Source organism: Microtus pennsylvanicus, chromosome 20 (genome assembly GCF_037038515.1).
Source record: "Microtus pennsylvanicus isolate mMicPen1 chromosome 20, mMicPen1.hap1, whole genome shotgun sequence".
Taxonomy (NCBI): Eukaryota; Metazoa; Chordata; class Mammalia; order Rodentia; family Cricetidae; genus Microtus; species Microtus pennsylvanicus.
This window is the reverse complement of record NC_134598.1, coordinates 27,255,143-27,273,121: the sequence shown is the minus strand read 5'-3', so window position 1 is coordinate 27,273,121 and position 17,979 is coordinate 27,255,143. Positions and strand designations below refer to the sequence as shown.

Genomic DNA, 17,979 nt, shown 5'->3' with positions numbered 1-17,979 from the left:
ATTTTTACACTTTAAGTTTCTCTAGCAAAAGCAGCTCAGATTTTTATGAGCACATAATAAAAATATATACTTGGCTATCTTTACATTATCTTTTCTAAGTTTTGTAACCAGATATTTTTTCTTCACCAGAGTTTTGATAATTAACATTTGAAATACTGAACTCAAGTCATTTTAAAGAAAAGCTTAAAATTAACATGACAATTAATTTAAATAAGTCTGTCTAGAATAGTTTAAGTACAGTTTCTTTTTCCTTACATAGCCCAAATTGGACATTTTTCCTCTTTTCGTTTTTTTGGGGTTTGGGAAATTTACCAAGGTAGAGGGATAGACTTGGGAGGACTGGTAAGCAAGTGGGATTAAGGTGGATGGTGAAAAATTTCCAAATAATCAAAAATTAATAAAAGTATTTTGTTGGGAAATATTATCTGAAACCTTGGATTTTAGATTTTAAAAATACACAGAAGTGATTGCTCTTATGTAGTCCAAAATGACCCTAAGCAGGTTATACATACATCTGCATATATTTTTGAAAGCATGCCTATTACGATTACTGGTGCACAATAAAATTAAAACAGAAAAGCAAAACTCAAATGACCAAGTTTTCTCCTCAGGAGCACAATTGGTAGACTGTTATTGCCCGATAATTGTGTTAGAAGGCATCTCGAGTTTATGAAACACAGGTCAGCTTAAATTCTTGATAGGGGGTGCCAAACTAGTAAAGCCTCAATAGTTCCATGCCATCATTACGTAAACCATTACGTACCACAAACCCATTGTCTCTATTTGAAATAGCTCCATAGAACTCTAATGTTTCAAAAGAGCCCCAACCCTTTTCTGTCCCATGGCAGATGCCCCAAATAGCACAACAGGTAGGTACTCCAAACTTGCTCAGCACAGCTTCCAAATTGACAATCCTGCCTTACAAGTGGTATCACAGGCTTACTCCTTTATGATGCTTGTCACTAAAGTCAAGCCAAGCCTCCTTCTAGATCTGACAAGCCTCTTCTACACAGGCCATGGCAGGAAAGAAGCAAATCCCAGACAGAGGAGAACTAAGCATGCCTCTCTGAAGTCTCCTTCTGTAGGGGCGACAGTAGATTCTCCTCTCTTTGGAGTCACCGACTTCAGCTACATTTGGATTCTCAGTTCTGGTGACATTCTAACCTAAGGCCACCTCGTGACAAGCAGTGAGGCTAGGCCTTAGGCAGAAAGGCTGATGCGGGGTGAGATCTGGGGCATTGATGGTTTCTAGGAATCTGGTGTTATTCAATGATTTCTTTAGCACCATTTATGGAAACATGGCTAACAAAAACTCAGAGAAAAATTGGGGTTCAACCTGAAGATCTCAAAAGCAAAGCAGTCAGCCACTGGCTCCTACCTTGATCTCTGTCTGAAAATAGTGATTCAGCCTCCAGGAATCTCAGAATGAGAGCTGTCCCCTTCCCATTTTATAATACTCTCTAGTTCTGGGATTAAACAAAAGCACCACTACTGCCTGGTTTCTCTGCCAAGCTAGTGTGTCTACTGGGATTAAAGGTGTGTATTATTGCTGCCTGGACTATAAGGCTGGCCAGTGTGTCTGTTTTACTTTTCTGATCCTCAGGCAAGCTTCATTTATTAAAATACAAATGAACTAACACTATAATTTATTTAAAAAAAACTGTATGTGTACACAGACATATCCACATGCAAGGAGAACATTTCCACATTTCTCCTGATTTCTTGCCATTTTCCAAATTTCTCTGCTAGTTTCATGAAAAGAATGAATACATGTTACATGTATAGGAGAGGGCACATTTGAATTTCAGGCATTGTCTTGTTCAATTTCTGCAGACCTTGATTCTTGTCAACAATAAGATCAGCAAGATCAGCTCTGGGGCGTTTACACCACTAGTGAAATTGGAGAGGCTTTATCTGTCTAAGAACCAACTGAAGGAGCTGCCCGAAAAAATGCCCAAAACCCTCCAGGAGCTTCGTGCCCACGAGAATGAGATCAGCAAAGTGAGGAAAACCGTCTTCAATGGACTGAACCAGATGATCGTCATAGGTACAGATCTGATCGTAGCTCAAGGACCAGGCCCGGGTGTGTGTGGGGGGGGGGTCATAAAGGGATTTTGAGCAATCCTTAGCTGCAAGAAAGGGATGGGACAGAACTCGTGAATCTGAAGGCTGTGTGAATTGCAGTTGCAGCTGCAGGAGAAAGGGAATATTCTCCCTGGACTTCGGTGATGTGAGACTGGGAAGGGAAGACAGTATCTGTTCTCATGAGCAGGATGAAGGACAGACAGTGCTTAATCAGAGAGATTGGGGGAAAACTTTCCATTGCAGAGTTTGCTTTCTCACCATCTGTAGATTATTTCCTTTCTAAAAAAAATGTTTTATAAGGTTTTGGTGGGTGTGTAATTATTAAGTGTGATTTTTAAAGTTGGCTTGCAAAATGATAGATTTAAATTCCTTAACAACATTTAGGAAATTTATAACATAAAGTATGATTTGTTAACCCCTGCTTAGCCTTTCTGGAGAAATTATTAATAATGCCATGGCTATTATTTTTCATAAATAATTGTTTTAATTGTTTGATTGACTGATTCATTCATTCATTCATTCATAGAAGGTTTCTTTGTATAAGACAATCTGCCCTTGAATAGCAAATGATCTTGCTGCCTGAGGTCAATGAGTATTGGGACTATCACACCAGTTTTAGTAGGACAAAGTTTCATTTCATTTTGATGTTTCTCTGAAGAATATAGTCTTTCTTACTATTTTTTTTCATTTTTTTCTCAGTCTAGAAGTTACTTAAACCTAATATTTTTTTTCTAGAATTTTCACTGAAGCAGATACAGACACCCTGAAATGTCCTCTAAGAGCCTTGCACTTTTTTTTTATCTTTGTAGAACTGGGTACCAACCCTCTGAAAAATGCTGGAATTGAAAACGGAGCCTTCCAGGGGATGAAGAGGCTCTCGTACATCCGCATTGCAGACACCAACATCACTGCTATTCCTCAAGGTGACAGGAAATGCTCCAAAATATTTTGAGAAACAAAGCTCTGATAGATTTGACATTTAAAAAAATGATTGTGGGTGTTTACATTGGGGCGTGTGGAAAGCCTGGCTTCAGTGAACTCTCAGTACCTGGAAGGGGTTCTGCTTGGGTGTAATTGATGCTCTTGTCCTGCAGACACAGAAAGACTTCTTATACATCCCTTCTAAGATTTAACTTAGGACCCTGTAAGTTTGGGTTCTGCTGCCATGATTCCTAAAGAAAACATGCAGTTAATAAGAGTGCAGTAGTAAAATTTTGTTTAAAAAAGTGAAGGGAAAAATGTACTCATATCTGGCTGTATCTCTGAAACCGAGACAAATTCTTCTTTGATTTTCCCATCCTACAGAGAACTCTTTTCACTACAAAACCTTCCATTCATCAGTATCTTAATAAGGAGATCCAGCTGATGATGTAATGTTGGTTATCATACAGCATATGACTTCAGAGTCTTTGCTTAGACTCAAGTTGCCATTAATGGGTTCAAGGGCACTCAAATTCTTAGAGTTAAGGTCTCAAAATTAAGTAGAAGATATGAACATAGGTAAGTGGAGAACTAATATTGCCTTCTATTATTGTTTGAAACATGTATTAAAGTTTTAAGCTTACACAGTGTACAGTGGAGACATACTGGAAGTAAAAGACACTGTTTCTTCTATCAACCAGAGCCAGAAAGTGGATCATTGTCATTAATGCTGCTTCCACTGCCACATAGAGTCCTGACCTGCTGAGCCAGCAAAAGCAGCAGAAAAAAAAAACCTACAATAAGTGCCTTGAGTTTCACTTTCCTCCTACCTCAAAGTTCAGTCTCACAAAAGTCCCTCCATTTTTGCTACTATCCCTCACCCCTGTCCTCTTTAACACAAGTGCCTTTCTCTGTAACTGGATACTGGGTGCAAATTCTCATCTACAGGAAACACTGATGGTTTTGACATCATAGAAAGCTTTCTTATAATCCCTGGTTACTCCAGGCTTTTTATACAGAGGGTGGTTTGGTGCCCTGGGAAATAACTATTGGATAGGATAGATAGGTACATACATACATACATACATACATACATACATGCATACATACGTATGTACGTACATACACAGGTCCATGTTTGTAAGCAGAGGCTGCACTTACATTTCCTGGAGGCCCATACCTGAATAACCACACAGAAACTATATTAATTACAACACCGTTTGGCCAATAACTTAGGTGTATTCCTAGCTAGCTCTTACATCTTACTTAAATTAACCCATTTCTCTTAATTGGTGTATCACCAACTGGCTGTGGCCTACTAGTAAGGTTTCAGCATCTGTCTAGTGTGGCTGTGATAGTTACCAGATAAAATTAAGGCTCATATTGGATAGGTAAAGTACCTATACCAAACTGATGTTCATTTATTTTGTCTCAAAAATAAAAAGGTAGAGAAAACAAAAAAGCATGTCACAAGGGAACAGATTCTTTTGACAAATGTCACCATGGGGAAAGATGATGAAGATCATCTTTAATTCATTTCTCTTCAATAATGCAACTTTTTCCTTCAAAGTCAAACTTCTTCCTGGCTCTAACTTGTGAGAAACCGTGCTCTTGGAATGAGAGTCATTTAGCAGCCAGTAAGCAGTAATAGTGGAACTGTTTATTGGTGCTCTGATGGCAAAAAAAAAAAAACAGCAACAAAACTCATTGAGTTATAGAAGGAAGGAGGCATCTCAAATTTTCTTGATGAAATACACCCTTGTTGCACTTCCAGGAAGACTTTTAAATTTTTATTTGTTTATGTCTGGAAGAAGTCAGTGGTTAAAACATTTTATTACAAGAGTAGTTGTGATGTTTTAATATTTATTCATGAGAAAATTCAATTATTATTTAATTTCCTCTGGCTTAGAGAATGTTATTTCAAATTCCGTTGTCCAGATGGGAGCATGGTACACTTCCTTTTTAACATTTGCAAATTTATAACTTTGAGTCTCTGTTTCTTTACTAAGAAAAGGAATTGATTTTCATCATTTTGCACATTGAAAAAGTCAATGTAGTTGAGAAAGTAACATGGTCAATTTTTTGTACATGACAAAGATATGGGAAGTCTTATCTATCCATCTATCTATCTATCTATCTATCTATCTATCTATCTATCTATCTATCTATCTAATCTACCTATCTATATGCCATTTATTTGTTTATTTATTTATTCATATTTCATTGTTACTTGCTACTCTAAACATTCATCTATGAAGAAATGTAATAACTTTAAAACCAACATAGAAGAATTATTGCAGTAAATAAAATCACTAACTTAATTTGGTGGTTGCAATGCAAATTTCATAGCTATGAAATCTTCTGTTTCCTGATTATTAGTTTTTATAGACAAAAAAAACCCCTAAAATTTGCTCCAACCAGAAACTAGGTCAACATGCATCTCTTCACTGTTTTCTTTGTAGCTGCTCCTATTCTTTACAGTGGGATACTACATTATTAATGGCCTTATATTGCCGCGCACGGTGGCCCTGGTCTGTGCTCTATGCGCTAGACCCCAGTTCGTGAGCTTCAGGCAAGGGGCTGGAGGTTGAGAATACACAGGCGCAGAGACAGACCAACACGCATACCTTTTAACACTGATACCAAAGCCCTTCTTTAATAGCACCATGGAGGCTTAAATACACTGCAGTCAATGGCCACAAGTGAAAATCCCATCCGTCCTCTGATCCTCTAAGTTAGGCACAGCTTCTAGTAACTTCAATTAGAAGGTTCTAGGAGGGAAGAGCAGCTGAAGGCCAGGACTCATTAGTCCCAACAATATATTATACCTAGTCCTACATAAGCACATCGAAGACATGAAGAAATGAAAATAAATTCTAATATTGCTTACTACTTATGTTACTAAATATTTGGAAATCGTAGCTATTCAAGAAGTATCATTGAGAGTTTAGTGTGCCTTTACACACTGGGTCTTACATTATTTAACCAGGTGCTCCGCGCATGTCAGGTTGCTTGATTATAGGGATTTTCACACATCTCTTACAATAAAAAAGCCTGAATTTAACACAGCCATGTAAGTCAGAGATTCTCAACCTGTGGGTCATGACACCCTCTTCTCAGGGGTCACCTAAAAGCATTGGAAACAAAGATATTTACACAACAATTCATAACAGTAGCAAAATTACATTTATGAAGTAGTAATGAAAATAATGTTATGGTTGGGTGAATGCAAGGAGTTGTAGCATTAGGAAGATTGAAAACAATTTATATTATAAGCTATTGCTGTACAGCCATGGTGGAGAGGAAACAAATGCTCTCACAGATAAGTCAATTCTAACAGCCAACATCAGCAGAATACACTTGTGCAAGTTATGAATGAAATATCTGCTTGCATTTTCATACCAGACTTAGATGATACATGGATACAATGATCCTTGCGTTGCAGTTCCATTGATCATCTCCTCATTTTGTCTTTGCATTATGAAATGTTTATAAAACAGCAACAGTATAAGCCCACTGACACAGGTGGAAAGAACAATGTATTTGACTTTCGTTCTATGGGTACCAGTACGAAAATCTATCACAGGAGGTAACAAGCTCATAATTTTAAGCTGAAAATTCCCTATGAGATAAAAGCAGTAAAGTTTCACATCACTTGAAAATGTGCATTATTATTAGAAAAGAAAAAAAAAATGAAAGCCAAAATTATTTGAAATGGCTTTAACAAATTGACAGCATGTGTCCACACTGAAAATTTGTATTTATAATGTTTTATGGCTAATTTCACATCTTTTCATGTCCCAGGTCTCCCTCCTTCTCTCACTGAATTACATCTGGATGGAAACAAAATCACCAAAGTTGATGCATCCAGCCTGAAAGGACTGACTAATTTGGCTAAGTAAGATAATTTATTGCTTTCTATCAAAACGATGAGGGGTGGATTATCTTTAGAAACACAATGTCATACTTATTTTTTTCTTCATTTTGGCTTTTAGAGACAGGGTTTCTCTGTAGCTTTGGAGCCTATCCTCGAACTAGCTCTTGTAGACCAGACTGGCCTCAAACACAGAGAGATCCTCCTGCCTCTGCCTCCCGAGTTCTGGGATTAAAGGCGTGCGCCACCACCACCTGTCTGTTCTACTTATTTTTTAAACTATCTCAAGTTAATATGTTTTCAAAGTAACAGTCCATCTTACCTGACAAATCTTGATAAAAGTCATTGAACTATTATAATTACTATAGACAGCCAGATTGATAAAATATTTTGTATATATTTTGTTGTTTATAGACAAATTGTACAGGTGTTCAACTAAAACACGATTTAAATGCCCGTTTAATATGTTCTAATTTAGTGTCATCAAGGAGAAAGTTAAGAAATCTGTAACAATTCAATCCATATTTGAGAATGTATTCAAATGGCACCTCTATGCACATAGAACTATTACTGTCAGAATAACTGCAAAGGAAACCTCTAACCCCTAGTTTCTCAAGAACTTGAAAGAAAATGTCATTGAACATTTACTGCAGACTCACAAAGAAAAAATTCTGTTTTTGTAGCCTTGTTTAACTGTATTTTTTCTTTGTACATCGCTAGGTGTTACTTTCTAATTTGGTTTCAAACCCTAATGTATGTATGTATGTATTTATTTTTCAAGGTCAAACAGTATTTTATTAATGCCAGTCCTCTACCAGTCAAAAACAAAATGTCATAAATATTAAATGGGCATGTAAAATGAAGGTGAAATCTAAACATTTTCAGCCAAGATGACAAGTTAGTAACCAGTAGTTAAGATAATCAGCAATGCTATTCATGCTCCCAAATCTGCGTAATTTAACCTTTATTTCATAATACATCCAGGACCATACTTGGAAGGCATTATTTATGTAAGACCAGCATCTGGGTTCGAGTGGGCTCAAGACTTGAGCCTACATGAAGGCTAGGAAAATCATTCTGCAGCATCCAGACCAGCCCTTTGCATGCCAAGATTCTTGATAAACATTCCCCTCCTTCCTTGCAGCTGTTAGCTCTCTTCTGTTATGCTGTGGCCTCATCCTGGTATCTGCCCTATGGATTAACATCTCTCTGCTTTGGGTGGTTTTATCCCTAGAATGTTTAATAGATTAGTCATGCCTCTAAAGCAAATTCTTCTGGCTTGGAATCCCATTAATATCATAGAAACCTCATTTGTTATGCCTTTAATTTAAGAACTATGAACCAAGACCTCAACCAAATGAAACTTATAAAACAGAGAAATGAGTCAGATGTCTGAGTAGGGGGAAGTGAAGCACATACCAAACTGGTCCAGTGTGCAGGTAAAGGGTTACTGGAGAACTCTTTTTTTTTTTATCTACTATAGCACACTAATTCTATTTATTGCTATGGAAAGTAGGCTTAGTGACATTTTAGAATGTTTTATCTTTAATTTTCCATGACTAAATGTATATGATAAATGAACAGCTGCTTCATTTCCAAAGTGCAAAAAGTCTCTTTTTGCTCTTTCCCAAATGAATGTGTTTATTAAATGGAGAAATCAATTCATGATTATTTGTGGACTATGTCAGAGTCTACGCTGATTCTATGTTAGAACTAGATTTGCTACAAGACAGTTGCTATTCCAAAGGAGAGGTATCAGAGTAGTCAACTTAGAACACTGATTTTACACTTCCTAAGATGATCTCATTATGCTACAGAAGAATATTTGCTAGAGGTTTCCATCCAGGAGTCCTCATAAAGGTCATCCTGAGCTCAGATGTTAAGAGTAGGCTTTTGGGGGTAATGGAGATGGTTCTGTTGGTGACATCATTGCTGTGCAATCACGAATACCTGAGCCCAGACTCCCTACTTTAAAACCCTGGGCATGGTGTCACATACCCTGAAGAAAGACATAAAAGGATCCCTGGAGCTTGCTGACTGGCTACTTTTGATACTTTGGTGGGCCCCAGGTTCAATAAAAGACTGTTTCAAAAACTTATTTGGAAAATTAAGGAGGCAAACCAGTGTTAATATCTGGTCTCTGAACCCTTGCGCCACACACACACACACACACACACACACGCACACACGCACAAATGCGCTCACACACACATGCTCTTTCAACTTCACAAACATCTGCACACGTGCACACACATACAAACAAAGAACATAGTTTTGGTCTAGACTCAGAAAGTTTGGAAGAAAACACTCAAGAGGAAAAGTCCATGCAAACGCAAGGAATGTATCATTAAATTGCTCAATTTCCTACAGTGTAAGAAAGGGATTTTTAACCGCTATGCACACCAATTTCTCAATTTCTGCTCCCTTCTGCAGGCTGGGGTTGAGTTTCAACAGCATCTCTGCCGTGGACAATGGCTCTCTGGCCAACACTCCTCATCTGAGGGAACTCCACTTGGACAACAACAAGCTCATCAGAGTGCCTGGTGGGCTGGCAGAGCACAAGTACATCCAGGTAAAGCAGAGCCAGTCCTACTTGTGAGGACCGCCTGGAGTGCAATCTCCTCGTGCTATTCTGGGAGGAAGCGAACTCTTTTTAGGAATAGTTTTCAGCGTCATAGCCCTCCACTAGAACAAAATCCCACGCTCACATGGCAAGGTTGTAGTGAGGGCCTCAACCGAATATTGAACCCCTGATGTCAGCTCTTAGCCTCACATGACAGAAAGGGTGTCTTCTTGTAAAGACAGTAATCCCATTTGAGCCTGGCCACTTTCCAAAGGCCCATTCCCCCACCCGACATTACTGGGATGGTGTGATTTGGGCATATAAAAGTCACTACATAGAAAGGAATGTTTCATATTTAGCATATACAGTCTTACTGCATAGAAAACATGCTTGACTTATTAATTTTTAAAATAACAACACCTCGACTATACTACAAAACTCAGTGCTAAATAAATATTTCTTATGAGCTAGGCTGGTTTATAATCCTAGCTCAGAAGGCAGTGAGAGCATAATGAGCGAGAGAACAGACTAATTTTAGCTATAGAGTCACAGCTGACATAAGTCATGCATTGAGTTAAATGGATGCAAATTATCAAATTGCATAGCTTAGCAAAGATAGGAATACAGGAGCCAGTAGTCCAGTGGGTGATAGCCTCTGTGTCTGTGAATCTAAAAATGAAAAGCATGCATACTAGGTAGTAGCAAAAATAATCATAGCTAATAACAGACTTATATTGCTACTTTGAAAAACTAAGACAAACATGTTTATTCAAGCTACTCAAAAAACACTACTTTTGAAATTTGTTTTACGTATACAATTATTTTTCTATTTCTTCAGTGCTTTTTGGTGCGGTTGTTATTTATTTACTTATTTTGGTTGTTTGTTTGAGACAGGATCTCACTATGTAGCTCTAGCTATCTCAGAACTCACTATGTAGACCAGGCTAATCCTTAAACACAAAAGATCCACCTATAATTGCCTCTTGAATGCTGGGATTAAAGGGGTGTGCCACCACACTCAAATATTTTTTAACCCTTTTTCATTTAAATAGTTGTTAAACACAGTTCAATCGCTGTGTCTCAGAAACAACATTTTGAGACATTTTATAGGTAAAATAACAAAATCTGCGAATTTTGCGGGTGACTCAGGGTAGACTGAACTTTTCTGTCATCAGAAATGTTATGAAATGTCTCGTCTCCTGGTTGTTGTGTAGCCGAGGCAAGTACAAGTCCAACTGACAGCGAATTCAACATTAAGTGGGTTTAGTAAGTGCTTGACATAAATGTGAACATGAAGCATGCTTCTTGAGTATTGCGTTCAGTAGGGTGGTAGTGGATATATATATATATATATATATATATATATATATATATATATCTTAGACTTGATAAAACTAGCTATACTTCTTGCTGGTAAAGTTTTCATTGTGCTTAGTGCTTTTTTTTTTTTTTACCCCATTTTCAGCTTCTTTATTTCTGTTTTTCTCATCAAATCAGCACACACTATTGAGATCGTGGAATTCTTTCACCAGGAACATTAAGGAATGAAACGCATTTTGTTAGGAAACATTTGTCCATTTTGATGCCACCTCCTATAATTTTGCTTCCTATGTTTCTGCTCTGAGCTTGAGGCCCACTTGTTTTGTGAGTTGCAGGGATAGATAATTGAACACGACACTTTGAAGTCTGTGGAACTTAAGGAAATAATTCTGCAGTAACCTATCGTTGGAAAGTAGCATTCTCAGCTTTTTCTTTATAATTTTTTAGTACTTACAGCACTATAGTACAGACCTATATTGTCATCTGACCACTACAGCACAGACCTATATAGTCATAACACCACTACAGCACAGTTCTAGAGAGGGAGGTAACTTTCTTGTCTTAAAAGGGGCCAGCTGTTCACATTTCCCACTAAGGAAGACACTAGCTGCAGCTGATTTGCAAATGCTCTCTATCAAATGATGAAACGCCCCTCTGTATCTAGCTTGGCTGCACCTTTGAACACTGTCTTTTTTGGCATAATTCTCTGTGCTTTTTGAGATGATGTTCTGCATTTCATTGTCCGTATAGTGTATTAAATTAATTCATTATAAGATGTTAAATCAGTTTTAAATTCTTGAAACAAATCATTCTTGGAAATAGTATACATTCTTTCTGTATATTGCAAAATACAGCTTCTTAATATTTCACTTAATATTTAAAAATCTGTGCTTATTAGACTATGATTTTCTCTTAAGTTTTCAATCTGGCCTTGATATTAGAAAACACCTACCTGGTAGGATGTGGCATCCACTTCTTGTTCACAGTTTATTGCTTGCCATATTCCTTGACATATTCTCTCACTTTCAACATGAGCCATCAATTATTACTAAGCATTACTCACTTTTCTTGACAAGTTCTGCTAGAATCGAGGACAGTGATAACAATACAACATTTTCAAAATGTAAAAAATCCTGAAAAAAATGATCAAAACTATTGCACTGCTTTTTAACAATACTCCTTTCTGATTTCTATACTATATGTCATTGTCCCTTTAAACAATTATATTCATAAGGGTGTTTTTAACACTACACAGACATGGATTTCCTTGTTGGTAACAGACAGCAAAACATCACTTGAAGATCTTATTTCCAATGCCTTAACCCCCAATTTATTTTGCATTATCTCACTCTATAGCCTTAGACCGAACTCAAACTCATGAGCCTCTTGCCCCATCTCCCAAGTGTTAGGGCTATAGGAGTGCTCCATCACGTCTGGTTGATGTCTGTTTAGTTTTTAAATAAACCTTGTGTCTAGCAACACTAAGAAAATTTATGAACAAATTGCCATTCTATTAAGCATGACAACAAACAAGTATTTTATAAAACATTTTGGTGAGTTGAAGTTTAATAGTTTTAGAATGGAGTTTGTAAACTAAATGTCGGCAGAGTATTACCTTGGTACTCTCTTGTAATCCCAGAATTGGAGATGCTGAGTCAGGAGAATTGAAAGCTTGAGGACAACTTGAACTACTCAGAAAGACCATCCCAGAGACCAACAAACAAAATAACAAATAAAAGGAAAACCTTATTAAGCCTGCTTTTGTAAATGCGATATTTAAATATACTTAGTGTGTTTTTTAATTTAAATTCTAATATGTACATTTTCCTTTTTTATTTCATTACACATTATTTTCTCCTTCTATATATCCTTATTAAGTGATTTAATATTTTGGTTTTTGCTCTAAAGTTTTAATGTCCCATAAAGACAGTATATGCTAAAAGCATATCTAATATGCGAAGCAACACCATTCCTTCAGGGTACTTTTTGACTATAGCAGGCACTGGAGATGTGGTCACAAACAAAGGGGACACATTCCTCATTACCCTTCTGTTCTAGAAAAGAAACACAAAGAAAGCCAATTACATGGCATAGTGATAACCACTATGAATATAAGACAGACATAACTCTGAATTAAGAGTGATAGATTGGGATGTTGAGAGAAGGGTTGTATGTGATGAGGAAGCAGAATGGTGTCAGACTGTAGGATGGGCACGCCCTGGTGAGAACTTTTGTTGTTGTTCTTTCTCCTCCACGAAAAGGCAAGGAATCATTTTCACCTGCTTCTGTTTTTGTGGCCTGGATATTCTCTTAAATTTATTTTTGTTCTCACGTTTTTGTTGCTGTTCTTCTTCTTCTTTTATTTTGGAGTTCATCTCAGATGTAATTTTTTTTTTAAAAAATGGACTTTTGAAAAAAGAAAAAGGAACCTGGGGGAGCAACCTGCTGCTTCCATAGTTGAGGAAGAGGCCCTGGAGGCTTAGACTGGGCTGTGGGAGTTCGACATGAGGAGGAGTTCTCTATGAACACGCTTTGCAGAGGGACGGATGGGATGATGGAGTCGAGAGTGTGAGAGGGAGCTGAGTGCAGAAGTATTTGTAGTGTTTCTAGCATGAGCATCTAGAAGGACTGAGGTGCAGCTCACAGAGTATGACATTCTGAGGAAGGAAAAAGCAATTTCTGGAGGGAAGGCGGGAATCAAAATCTGGTCCATGGAGTCGCGACGCACGCCTACCGCCAAAAGGTCGGAATTAAAATAATATGTACGTGAAGAATCTCAGCACACGTAGGGAGGCTAACCATTCTGCCCCGTTTCATGCCGCAGGTTGTCTATCTGCACAACAACAACATCTCCGTAGTGGGCTCCAACGACTTCTGCCCACCTGGTTACAACACTAAGAAGGCTTCTTACTCCGGAGTGAGCCTCTTCAGCAACCCCGTCCAGTACTGGGAGATCCAGCCATCCACCTTCAGATGTGTCTATGTGCGCTCGGCCATTCAGCTCGGAAACTACAAGTAACTCCCCGAAAAGTCTCGTTTATATAATCTGGCAAAGAAAGCCCCCAAATCCAATCTGTCAATATCATTACTAAAAGGAAAAAAAAAAAAAAAACAAGAAAGCTAGATGTTGGAAACTCAAGCACCTTGTGAATGCCTTTTCCACATGACCTATTATGCATCAAGCCAAATATGCAGATTGAATAATTGCCTACAATAAAAGTATTTTGCCTGCAATAGTCAGAATCATTTTTAAAGGTTTCTGTAGATGTAAACTAAGCTATCAAAATCTGATGTAACCATAGAGGTCAACCGTTTAGTAAAGCTTTCAAAGGAACCAAATATAAAATCTTTTGTAATTCATAGAGCTAAATTAACTCTTTTGACACAAAGTCAAATGCCAAACTCTAGCACTGTATTAGTCTCCTTTATTATTGGTAATGCCTCATTTTGAATATGTAAAGTCAATACAGGCTCTGTAAAATTTTCACTGCCATTATACTGAAAAAAATAAAATTTTGAAAATGCATTCAAAACAGATATCTTATAAATATTTAATCCTAACTATTGCTGAAATTTCTGGGCAGTTGACAGTATTAGTATATATTTTCAAATTCTTAACACTTCCTCTACTCTTTATACTTTCATTTGAGAATGGCAATGAGGAGTCGCTACGTTCAGTGTTAAGCTTGCAAAGCGCAGAAAAGATGCAGTTTCGTGAGCATAGAGAACTCATATTTCCCGTACTCATTTATGAAATCAGTTTTAAGAGAACTATGAGCACAGTCAGGCTGCTGTCTAGACATTTCTGCATTTACTGATGTCCTGGAAATCAACATAGCCTTTAGTTAACCTCTGACTTCCTGAAAACATCCTTTTGACTTGGATTTTGAAATAGCTATGGAATCCAGCAATTAAGCGTGCCTCCGGAGTGGACGGCTGGGCTTGGAGAATTTATGACTTAGAATGTTCGGGCCAGCAATACCTAGTGGGAAAGTATGGGAGAACAGTCTCTGTCAGCTGCAGAGTAGATGTCTTATCATCAGCAATTGTAAGACAGCAATTTAAACCTGGCTTTAAGCACAAGGAGCACCAGTTTTCAATCCCGGAAACAGGGAATAAGGGCTCCCTTTTTTAAATCTTCTGTAGCACTTGTTCTCAGTTATTTTGTTGATCTTAGCCATTCTAATTGTGCTAAGGTGAACTTTCAGAGTTATTTTGATTTGCATTTCCTTAATCACCAAGGATAATTAAAAAAAAAAACAACTCTTGGCTATTTTACTTTTCTTTCTCTTTCTCTTGCTTTCTTTTGTTCTTTCAACCTCCTTCCTTTCCTCTCTCCCTCCTGTTTTACTTTCTGTCTTTTTTTTTGAGGTGGTGATGGTGGTGGCAGTGGCAGTGGTGATTGGTGGTGGTGGTGGTGGTGGTTGTGTGTGCAGTTTTGTTATGATTGTACTGCTTTGCATATGCTTTGTGAGCACTGAGGTATCCTTATGAGGCCAGTATAGCTTCAAACTTGTCACCTGCCTCCGCTTTCTACATCCTGAGGTTATAGGTGTGTGCCGTCAGGGCCAACTTTGAATCTGAATTCCAAGTTCCAAACAGAAAATCCAGAGATAGATGATTCTATTGTCTAAATGACCCAGTGACCAGACCAATGATCAGCCTCATGACCCCGTGTTCATTCAGCAAAGATCACTGAGGCATAGTCTATGAAGAGAGCAGAGTGTACTTACCTAGTAAGGGTGGAGGGAAAGACATAATCAGTATAAAAAACATCCTTCCTCCATATCTTCCCGTTCCAACTTCATATACTACTTCCATTCATTTCTTCATTTGGTAGAAACCATGCAAGGACAGGCTGTAGAAGAGGAAACACAAGAGTACAGCTGTGATTATAGCATCTAGCGATTTTATTTCTTACCGTGAGAGCTCTCTGTTCAAATCCATGGCCCAATTTTGATGGGTCATTTAGCTCTTTACTGCTTTTTGAGTTCTTTATATATTCTGAATGTTAATCCACTGTCAGAGGTACAGCGAGAAAAGTTTGTCTCTTGCTACGTGGGCCTCCTCTTCACTCAATTGACTGTTTCTGTAGCTGTGTGGAAGCCTTTTATTTTTATGAGGTTCTACTTGTTAATTGCTAGCCTTAATTCCCAGGTAAATGAAAACCCATTCAGAAATTCTTTTGCTACACCTGTATCTCATCAGGGTCCTGCGTAATATTGTTTGTATTTCAGAGTTCACAATTAATGTCATTAATCCATTTAGACTTAGTTTCTTTACAATAAATATTTATAAAAGCACATGCATAGATATCTAAATAAAGTTAGGCCTCTTGGACTGACCATGTTATCCTCAAGGTCCATAAACTATCTAATAAAAATCTCAGTACTAGGCATGAGAAACTCCTTAATGTACTTGATTAGGATAATTCATGAGACTCCCAAAACAATAAATTGCCTTAGTTGCCTCCCAGAAGTTAAAAATAAACCCCTGTTGCTGAAGAATCCTTGTATTCAGGCACAGAATTGGAGGCTCAGGGCTGTATCTGACGGGAAAGCCTCTAGACTGTGTACTAACTTTCATAGTCCCAAACAATGCTATAGAAGCTACCAAGGGAAAGAAGCAATCCTAAGTCCTACCCAGTTGTGAACCTCACAAACCACAATGATCAAGATTCCAAGATGCCCTTAAATGTGCAATGCTGGCATTCATTCTTAATGGTAACCAGCATCTGTCTGGAGCTTAGGAACATATAATAGGAAGGAAATCATGTTGAGTACTGGAAATCTAGTCAGACACGGGACTTGTGAGGTCATATATCTTAGAGGAAAATCTACTACTACCACTTTACTAAACCAGCATAATTCCTAACTTTATAAACATTTATACCCACAGACAAGTGTAGGTAGCAATGGAAAAAGCTTCTTTTTGCAATAGAAAAAAAAAGATACAGAAAACCAGGACTGGTCATAATGCAGTGATCAACTGATTGGAAGGAGCCCAGTACCAGTGAATATATCTATAGTACAATTCCTGCTCCTAATGCTCAAAGGATGTTGCAGAAGAGAGGCCAGGGAGATTGTTGAAGTCAGAGACCCAGGGAATCTTCCACGGGACTGTGTCTACCAGAAATAAAAGGGAAAATTCACCCATGATTCTTCAGCCTAAATAAAGCCATAACAATGACAACACCAATAAACATAATAACACACAAAGGGGGAAATCTCACAGAATTCGTCCCGAAGCAACATACTACAGACAACTAAAAGATTCTGAGTGAGAAAAGTCATCTTCCTCCTTGGATGAGCTGATTTATTATCCAATACCAGGTAGTCTGCCTTGAGACCATGTTCATGCAAGCAACAGTGAACAGACAAAGAAGATTGTATATCTATATTTATGAGAGAGAGAGAGAGAGAGAGAGAGCGCATTAACAATAACAACTAAAGAAGGAGACACAAGAATTTGAGGGGACAGACATAGGAGGAATTGGAGTAAGAAAGGAGAATGGAGGGCAATGATGTAATTATGTTTTAATTTTTGAAAAATGTTAAAAAATAGACTTCCTTATAGTCAAGTACCAAGAAAGACTGAGACCAGTGTCTTTTAGTTTTATATTAAAAGGTTCTCAGAAAAAGACGTTATTCTAGAATGCTGAAAGGAAGACGTGTTAATGAAGGGACTATTGTAAGTGGACTCAGTTTCTTGAATCAAAACAAAACCAAAAACTAGATGATGGGATGTCTTAGGATGGGCCATGGTGCAAACAGCTAATTGCACAGGGGAGGCAGCTGAGCTTCTGTAGACAAAGAAGATAACTATAGGGATGCAACCCCAATGAGCTCTGACTCTGGGCGGGCTTCTATTTCTACCGTAGTGTAAACCAGATGCATATCACTTACTTCTTCTTATTCCTTTTTTTTTAGTCTTTTATTGATTTGATTGAGCTATACATTTTTCTCTCCTCTCCTTTTGTCCCCTTTCTTCCCATTCAAACCTCTAGTACCATAAAGATCAAACCCTGTGGAAGTAACTAGAACACTAAGAAAAGGACAGGACAGTCACTGGCGATTGAAAAGATCACTACAACTGGAGAAAAACTCATAAATATTCAGCTGTTGAATGAGAACCCCCAAGTACCAGGCAAGCACTATGGCTTCCTGGTCTATGTTAGAATTGAATGACCCTCTCCACATGCTATAGTCTGTTTCTT

At 37.8% G+C, this 17,979-nt stretch overlaps 1 protein-coding gene across 3 annotated transcripts in view; it reads left to right on the top strand.

The window, feature by feature from the left end:
* Positions 1 to 14,296, top strand: part of Dcn (decorin) — a 31,588-nt gene extending 17,292 nt beyond the window's left edge. For all 3 annotated transcript variants that reach the window (XM_075954080.1, XM_075954081.1, XM_075954082.1), the window contains exons 4-8: positions 1,834 to 2,047; positions 2,895 to 3,008; positions 6,811 to 6,904; positions 9,314 to 9,452; positions 13,588 to 14,296. In XM_075954080.1, coding sequence (XP_075810195.1) covers positions 1,834 to 2,047; positions 2,895 to 3,008; positions 6,811 to 6,904; positions 9,314 to 9,452; positions 13,588 to 13,782 — 756 coding nt within the window. In that variant the 3' untranslated portion in view covers positions 13,783 to 14,296. The remainder of the gene's footprint in view (positions 1 to 1,833; positions 2,048 to 2,894; positions 3,009 to 6,810; positions 6,905 to 9,313; positions 9,453 to 13,587) is intronic.
* The last annotated feature ends 3,683 nt before the right edge of the window (positions 14,297 to 17,979 follow it).